The 9,225-nt window shown below is 39.3% G+C and overlaps 1 protein-coding gene across 1 annotated transcript in view; it reads left to right on the forward strand.

Moving 5' to 3' along the window:
• LOC127582891 (zinc finger protein 652-like) overlaps positions 1 to 7,395 on the forward strand; it is a 48,628-nt gene extending 41,233 nt beyond the window's left edge. The window contains 2 exon segments of the mRNA XM_052038532.1: positions 3,950 to 4,094; positions 6,213 to 7,395. Coding sequence (XP_051894492.1) covers positions 3,950 to 4,094; positions 6,213 to 6,694 — 627 coding nt within the window. The 3' untranslated portion in view covers positions 6,695 to 7,395.
• The last annotated feature ends 1,830 nt before the right edge of the window (positions 7,396 to 9,225 follow it).

Genomic DNA, 9,225 nt, shown 5'->3' on the forward strand with positions numbered 1-9,225 from the left:
GATGGGGAAGCTTTCTGTTTCCTACCCATGGATTAACACTGTATTACAGATGATCATGTCTGCTCATGATTCCCTCACCAAAACCCATTTTGGAGAACATGTCTATCTTATGCTATCAAAGGCCTTCTCCTGGACTAAACTGACAAGGCAAGTGTCAGTCTCATTGTCCTCTGCATAGGTGATAGTATCCCTGCGCATTGCAAGGTTGTCCAATCTTCCTGCCAGGTGTAGTGCAGATCTGGCCTGGGTAAATCACCAGGTCTAGAGCAAACTTGTTTCGATTGCTAATGATCCTGGACAGAATCTTGCAATCCACACTTTAAGGTGGGATGGATGCCAAATTTTGATTTTCTCCCTCCCCTTTCTGGTCTAGATTCACCTGCTTGCTGTCACCTAAATTCTCTGAAGTAGAGAATATGAAGCTCTTGGTGGGGGGGTTGCTGTGCTGTCTGTGGCCTTCAAATCTCGTAGCTTCAACCTGCCCCTGTTGTGCAGCACTGCCCTGAAAACAATAATAGTCAACAGATCAATCCTGGAATATGTCAGCCACTTCCCTTATTTTGGGAGCAACCCCTCAGCGAAGGCAGATGTGGATGATGAAATTCACTATTCCCTTCAGTGCACTAGTACAATATTTGGCTGTCTGGAGGGGGGAATAAAGATCAACATCTCAAATTCTGCACAAACCTTGTGGTCTACCAGGCATTAGTAGCCCTGCCCTCCTATACACTTTCGTACTCTCTACAGCAGACATCTGAAATCTCTGGAATAATAACTGTTTCTGTAAGATGCACCAGATCCATTAAGGATAAGAAAACCAATGTCGTCATCATTCTCTTTGAAGCCAAAGTACCTCAAACTTAAGGTCTCTAATTACAGTCAGCCCACTCCATTAGGCACACCATATGGCTTGCATCCCCATGGTCAAATTCCTGTAACACTCTATCCCAAACCTACCATAGCAAGTTATTACTGGCTGGACAGAGGAAACAATTCAAGAATGTTCTCAAAGTCTCCCTAGAAAAAGTCTTAACTTCTCAGCTATCTCCATAGAACCATAGAACAGTACAGCACAGTACAGGCCCTTTGGCCCACCATGTTGTGCTGACCTTTAAACCACACCTAAGACTATCTAACCCCTTCCTCCCACATATCGCCTTTTTTAAAATTCCTCTATATGCTTATCTAACAATCTCTTGAATTTGACTATTATACCTGCCTCCTCCACCACCCCAGGCAACTCATTCCATGCCCCAACCACTCTCTGGGTTAAAAAAAACCTCCTGATATCTCCCTTGAACTTCCCACCCATTATTTTAAAGCTATGCCCTCTTGTATTGAGCATTTGTGCCCTGGGAAAGAGGCACTGGCTCTATACTCTATCTATTCCTCTTAATATTTTATGGGAATCCCTAGTATAAAACTGCTCTAAATGGAGGAGCATTGGGGATGACATTGAGTATCTCAGGTCCTTTCATCAGAAGCATTCAGATGCAAAGAATAAAACAAAACTAAGGGACACTTCATCTCTCAAACTGCATACATACTCCCTCTCCCACCCTCCGTCAGGCACCTCCTGCTCCACCTATGGAAAGGGCTGTGGATACCTCAGAACCCATGGAACTGAAGTAGAAAAAAGTAAACCTCAGTGCTGAGGAACCACCTGAGGAGAAGTTGATAAGTTTTAAGTTAGTAAGGATGTAGAAGAACTTAAAGATAAGGTCTTAGTTCAATATTTTGGTTTATTTAAAGATAAGATATAAAGCTACATAGTTAAGATATTTTGCTTATTAATATTTCTTTAAAAATGTTTAAGATCAGTTAACAAAACAAAGGAAGCTGTAGTCTGGATTTATGTGGTAAAGACGACCAGCATTAATGTTATAGCTCTGCAAAACTGACAGTAACTTCAAGATTTAACATACATCCACAGACTGCATATTTACAGCCTTTGTCACTGCAGTTGGCAGCAATCACTTGAGCTGGTCACATGGCAAAATATCCTGAGGATTGAATACTTGGTAACAAAAGGACCAAGTGAGTTTGCAAAGATATACTAAGCCAAGATTAGTATGGCCCCAGAAATTTATAGATGTGCATTATCATTTTCTTGCATGACTATTTCAAGATATAAGGGCCTAGCAATTATGTGCACCAGGAGATAGAATTTCTTCACACAATTTGTTGCAATGCATAAATGAATACTTATTGCACAGTGCAAAGTCTGATTTTTCTTCTGAATCTTCCATGCATCTGACACGACAATGCATGGATATACCAGACTTGTGGAATGGCATCTGATAGCATGCAACTCGCATCTGGTATAAGTTAAAGGGAACTTGCCCGAGCAGGTTCCGGTCTATGGAGTCCAGCTTCAAGTAAGTTGACTTAAAGTAAAAAAAACCTACCTCTCATGACCCCCAACACCCCTTCCCCATCACAATTTGACAACCCAATTGTGACCTGAACCATCACACCCTTGACTGACTTACTTAACCCTTATTCATCTCTGAGTTTCTCTATTCCCTGCCCTTCATCCCCAACATTAACCATGCTAGCCTTCCCAATATCTTTGGTCTCATGCACAATTAAATTTTGCATTAGCAGGTTCTTGTACAAGCCATCCCTGGGTATTGAATGGGTCCCGTTCTTACAGATGACCATAAGTCGGAAAATACGCAAAAATCACTCAATATGGTAACAATCCCTCCACAGTATTGTAACGAATAGCACCATTGAAAGAACAATTGCTAAAAGTGGGGAGAGAGGAAACTAGTTCTGCCATTTGTTGGAACGAACATGTGTACGTACATCAGACCTTTGAATTTAAGGGAGCATATTTGCATGTACGTGGCATTCATAAGTTGGGCTTTGCCCTTGTACTTAAGACACCTTTCCAAGGGATTTAAGGTAATTATTTTTTAATGATTTTAAGGTGTATTTATTATTTCTGCTTCTATTATACTCTGTAATATTTGTTACTTAAAACTTGTACCTATTGCAATTGGGTGCACTGAGAGATTTCTTTAAGGCAATTACTTGGTGACAACAAATTGGCACCGGTGATCCAATTGAGCTGACACCTAATAAGTGCAGGCATTTGGAAAATGCAGGGTTCTTGCGATAGAAGTTACTAGATGTATGCGGGGAGCTTTCTTTGAGATTGGCAGCAAGTACCATTGCTCTGTTACTGACCTCAAACTCTGGGTCAAAATGGATCAGTGGTAATTTATTGCCTGTCTTATCACAAGGTGCCTGAACACTGCTTAGTTAAGTGGATAAACCCAACCCTAAATAGTAGTCATTAACCTGACAAGCTATTTGCAATGTGACTAAATCTGGTCATATATGCTTAGGTAAAATGTAAGTATATCAAACAATGTTGAAAAATTGACATGACTAAACTGGACACTAGAAATTGATCCTAGAATCTAACTGAATAGTTTACTTGAACATTGTACGTTACTAGTGAAAATCAATTGTAGTGAAGTAAGACCTGTACAGTATGGCAGATGAAGCATATAGTTACATTAAAAAAAACTGATGTGAACTTGAACTACACGTCTTCTGCGATGGTCATTCATTATTGGATTACTGATTGTTGCTGGATGCAGTCCAAATACAAAGTATCCATGAACCAATTGTGAAAGCGCATCCTTTTATCAGTCAGCCAAGTTAAAGCCAATGTTGATATTCCAACAGTAAACAATATGCTCTTAAAGATTCATTAATGGAGAACTGAAATAAATACTTTAAAATTATTATACACTCTGCTATATCATGCTCAAAGTATTAATTTATATGAAGCTAAAAGCATCTTTTCAAAGTTTGAATAATTTTCTAAATTGTTTGCTCCAGAAGTTGTTGAAGGGACCATGAAACAAATTGATTCATCATTATACAATGTGAAATAATCAAATGTTAAAATAGATTCATCTTTTCATTTCAGAACTGTGATGAACGATTTCAATACAAGTATCAACTTCGCTCCCACATGAGTATTCATATTGGTCATAAACAATTTATGTGCCAGTGGTGTGGCAAGGATTTTAACATGAAACAGTATTTTGATGAGCATATGAAAACTCACACTGGTAAGCATGTGCTTCTGTGACTAAAGTTTTGTCTGTTTCTAATCAGAATTTTTATATCTATGTACGTTTTATGAAATTGGCTGTCCTCAACTTGACTACCATGTGAGTATTTCAAAGAGCCAGCTTCTTTCAAACAAATACTTTTGGAGGAAAAATGACATTTAATTGTGTCATGAGAGGTGGTGGAATCTAATTTTGTTTCTTTGACTTTATCAAGAACAAGGCCAATAAAATTGGTTTAATTTGAATTAAGTTGTAAACAAGTGAAACATGATGCTGATGAAGTATGACTAAAACAAAATGATGAAATTTAAACCCAATGCTGTAATTGTTTTCTTTTTGCATAAGAATTTATGCTGTCAGTCAAGCAAATCTGTTAGTGTAATTTTAAATAATTTCCAGTTTTTGCTAAGGCCATGTGCTACAGATCACAATTTCAGAAAATCGGTGAGTTGCTCAATCTTGCATTTTCCACTGTGATTGCCTGCAAACATTTTCTTTTTGATGCTCACCATCACATCTGCTACCTTAGCAGGCTAAAGAAATTTGGCACATCCCCTTTGACACTCACCAACTTTTATCGATGCACCATAGAAAGCATCCTATCTGGATGCATCATGGCTTGGTATAGCAACTGCTCTACCTGGGATCGCAAGAAACTGCAGAGTTGTGGACACAGCCCAGCACATCATGGAAACCAAACTCCCCTTCCATGGATTCTGTCTATACTTCTCACTGCCTAGGTGAAGCAGGCAGCATAATCAAAGACCCCACCCACCCGGGACATTCGCTCTCGCTCTGTCAGGCAGAAGATAAGGAGCCTGAGGGCACATACCACCAGGCTCAAGAACCACTTCTATCCAGCTGTTATAAGACTATTGAATGGTCCCCTTGTATGATAAGATTGACTCTTGACCTCACAATCTACCTTGTTGTGACCTTGCACCTTATTGTCCACCTGCACTGCACTTCCCCGTAGCTGTGACACTTTACTCTGCATTCTGTTATTGTTTTACCCTGTACTACCTCAATGCACTGTGTAGTGAATTGATCTGTACAAACTGTATGCAAGACAAGATTTTTCCACTGTATCTCAGTACAAGTGACAATAATAAACCAATGCCAAAGTTGGTTAAGCAACATGAGGAACCAATGTACCATTATTGCTACATTTGTCCAAGTGGCCTCCAAAGCATCCTTCTTGAGAAGAGGGCCTATCTTCATACCACAGATATGCTCCATCTTGTTTAATGGGACTAATAGCATACTAAATGGGATCTATCAGCTCAAAACACAGGATCCATAAAGCATTGTGAGCAATTAATTAAAACAACAGAATTGTACTTCACCATAGTTAGTAAACCCATTGCCTTGATCATCCCTCATACCACTATTACCATTGAGCCAAAGCATCAGCCTTAGTTCAATGAGAAATACAGAAGAGTATGCCCTAGAGGTATCTTTTAAAAAAAAAACTTGGCACCAACCTAGTGAAACTACAGCATAGTATTATAGAATGCTGTGGAGCAGAAGCAGCTTGCTATGGATGGATGCTAAGCAATACTTCAACTAATGGATCAGATCAAACTTCTGCATACTGCCACTTCCAGTCTGGAATACTGACAGACTACTAAACAATGGGAAAGGCAGCTCCATGAATGTCCTTGATGGCAGCAAAGCCAACACACAAGTGCAAAAGATGATAAGCAAGTGTTTCTAATCTTCTATACACAAGTGCTGAATGAATTGACCATCTCACCCCTCTGACATTAACATCATCACAAAAGCCATGCCATCCAACTCAGTTCACAGCTTGTGTTGTAGAAAACTACCAAGCCTGTTGGATACAGTAAACTTTGGACCTTGACAGCATCTTTGCCATAGTACCAAGGCTGGTGCCCCAGATCTAGGCATACCTCTAACCAAATTGTTCAAATATAGTTGCAGTGCCAGCATCTACTCAACATGGAAAATTACCTAGCAATATCCTGTCCACATAAAGCAGGATAAATCCATTCTATCTTTTTACTCCTCCAATCAGTCTACTTGGAGTCAACAGCAAACTTGAAATATTTAAATATTTATTTGTGTAACCAAACTCTTTAATTTGCTTTTCAGGTGAAAAGCCATTTATCTGTGAAATTTGCGGAAAAAGTTTCACAAGCAGACCCAACATGAAACGCCATCGCAGAACTCATACCGGGGAGAAGCCATACCCTTGTGATGTCTGTGGCCAACGATTCCGATTCTCTAACATGTTGAAAGCTCACAAAGAGAAGTGTTTCCGAGTAACCAGTCCTGTCAACTTCCCAACCAGTGCTACCACTGCCTCTATTGCCATCACAACTACTTCCTCACTTCCACCAGTCACCATAAGCTCTCTCAGTTCATTTCCTCCGCGACCAATGCCCCATCCACTTTCTCATCTGCATCTTCATCACCATACACTTTCAATTCCAACTGTTGCACACCTTCCACCACCACCACCACCAGCCCTCTTCAATTCTGAAGCAGTAAATCACAGATGTCACAGCGAGAGCACTTTCCTGCACCATATTTCTGAGAAAAGCACTGCAACAGGTGGAAGCCACCATCACTGAGAACTCAATATTTTTACTTTCCACGTAGCTCTGCCGACAGTTTGGTGATTCTCCTGTTAACTGTGCACTAAGTAGCAAAACAAAGACTGAGTAATCATTGGTGAACTACAAAGATTATTTTTATTTTTATTAAATTTTAATGTACTTATCGAAGATATACAACGAGCCCATTGAACAGCAAATCAATTTTTAGTTAATTCCATTATGTAAGATAACTAAGCTGTCTGTGTACAGTGGACTAAGGTTTTAACCTTTTTAATTCAGATGTAACCAGTTTTGTCACTTCATATCTGTTAAGATATGTTTTTTAATCTTGGATTATATTATTTGCATTAAGAAAATATGCTTATTCTTTTGCATTGATTAAATATTGTGGGAAATTTTAATCCTTTAAATTAATCTCATTCTCTTAAAACACAAGAGAATTATATGTTATCACTGCTGCAATGATTTTTGAAGCTAACAATTAAGACTAGACCATGTCTAGCCTAACCTGTCCATATGAAGCATTATGGAAAAGTTCTGTTAATACATGTCTTTCATTTTACCAAAAAAAAAAGTTTTTATATGTCTATGTAGAAAATCTAGAAGCAATTCTAAGATACAAATTATGTCATTAAGCATTGTAATAATTATATTTTTGTTCTTGTAGCTGTTGTATACATAAAATTCAGTTTTACAGATATTCAGCATATTTATTCCAAGAAGTGTCAGTTAACAAGTTGGTATATTTGGCAGATAAGCCACATTTTTAAAAGCAGACAGATGATGTGTAGCACATATCTGTATGCACATATTTCTTTGCGTCCTCTAATTCATAGGTACAGTGCAAAACAAATTGAGGGGAAGAAAGATACTCTGGAGATAAATTTAGTGTCACTGATATTATTGCAGAACTAGACTATTTTATGTTTCGTACACTCCTTGTTCCAAACACAAGGCATTATATAATGTTTCATTGAGCAATAGAACATCTTGCATTCATTGGCTTTATTAGTTTTCATTTAACTTCCATAGAGGAAATGCAGGCAAATTACTAATTTACATACCACATACTAATGAAATCTGTTAACCTCAAGTTTAGGCATTCATGAGTTCCATATTAATGGATATAATTGTGTGAGCAGCTTGTAATTGAACATGGGCAACAACTCTGAACAACTAGGTTTTACTTTTTGTGCCTATATCTACCTTATCAGCTCCATTACTTCCAAATCAAGTTATTTCTCTCTACCCATATTATAAGCTATTTCTTATTACTAACAAGATTGGAGTGGCACAGCTGGTAGAACTGCTGACTCACAACTCCAGCAACCCATGTTCGATCCTGACTTTGGGTGTTGTCTGTCTGGAATTTGCACATTTTTCCTGAGTCCACATGGGTGCTGTATTCATCCGGGCAACTGGAGAGTATTCCGTGATGCTCCTGATTTGTGTCTTTAGATGGTGGAAAGTCCTTGGGGTATCAGGAGGTGAGTCATTCATAGTAGGATACGTGGCCTCTGACCTGCTCAGTGGTCATGATATGGCTAGTCCAGTTGAGTTTCTGGTGACCTCCAGGATATTAATGGGTGTTTGATTCGGTGATAGTAATGCCATTGAATGGCAAGGGTAGGTGGTTTGATTCCCTTTTGATGGAGATAGTCATTTCCTTGTACCTCTCTGGCATGAATGTTGCATGCCATTTATCAGCCCATACCTGAATACCTGGGTCTTGCTGCATACAGCCAGGGACTGTTCATTTGCTAAGGAGTTGCAAATGGAATTGAACATTGTGACTGAACAAACCCACTTCTGACCTTGATGGAAGAAAGATTTTTTGATGAAGCAGCAGAAGATGATTGGGCCAAAAATATTGATCTGAAGAAATCCTGCAGAAATGTTCTGACTAGAATTGATTAACCTCTGACAGCCACAGCCATATTCATCCATTGGAATGTTTTCCCATTGATTTCAGTTTTACTAGGGAGCCTTGATACCATACTCAGTCAAATTCTGCCTTCATGTCAAGCGTAGCAACTCTCACCCCACCTTTGGACAAAGGCTGCAATGAGGTATGGACCTGAGTGGTCCTGACAAAATCTAAATAAGCATCGGTGAGTAGGTTAAATGAACTTGATAGCATTGTCAACAATATCTTCCATCATGCTGCTATTGATCGAGAGTAGATTGTGTGTGTTTGGGGTGGGGTGGGGTGGGGGGGGGGGGGTGAGGTGAGTAATTAGCCAGATTGAATTTCCCCTTTTTGAGAGGGGGACAACTGAAAATTTTCCACATTGGTGGGTGGATGCCATGCTGTGTCTGTACAGCAGCTTCTTGGCTAGAGACCAGCTAATTTTAGATCATGGATTCATAAGTACTGCAGGTGAGATGTTGTCTGATCCGCAGGTTTTATTGTATCCAGTGTTCTCAGGTGTTTCTCTGTACCACATGGAGTGAATTGAATTGCCTGGAGACTGGCTTCTGTGATGTTGTGGATCTTGGGAGGAAGCCAAGTTGGATCATCTAATCAGCATTTTGGGGTGATTGTA

The sequence above is a fragment of the Pristis pectinata genome, chromosome 25 (genome assembly GCF_009764475.1).
Source record: "Pristis pectinata isolate sPriPec2 chromosome 25, sPriPec2.1.pri, whole genome shotgun sequence".
NCBI lineage: Eukaryota > Metazoa > Chordata > Chondrichthyes > Rhinopristiformes > Pristidae > Pristis > Pristis pectinata.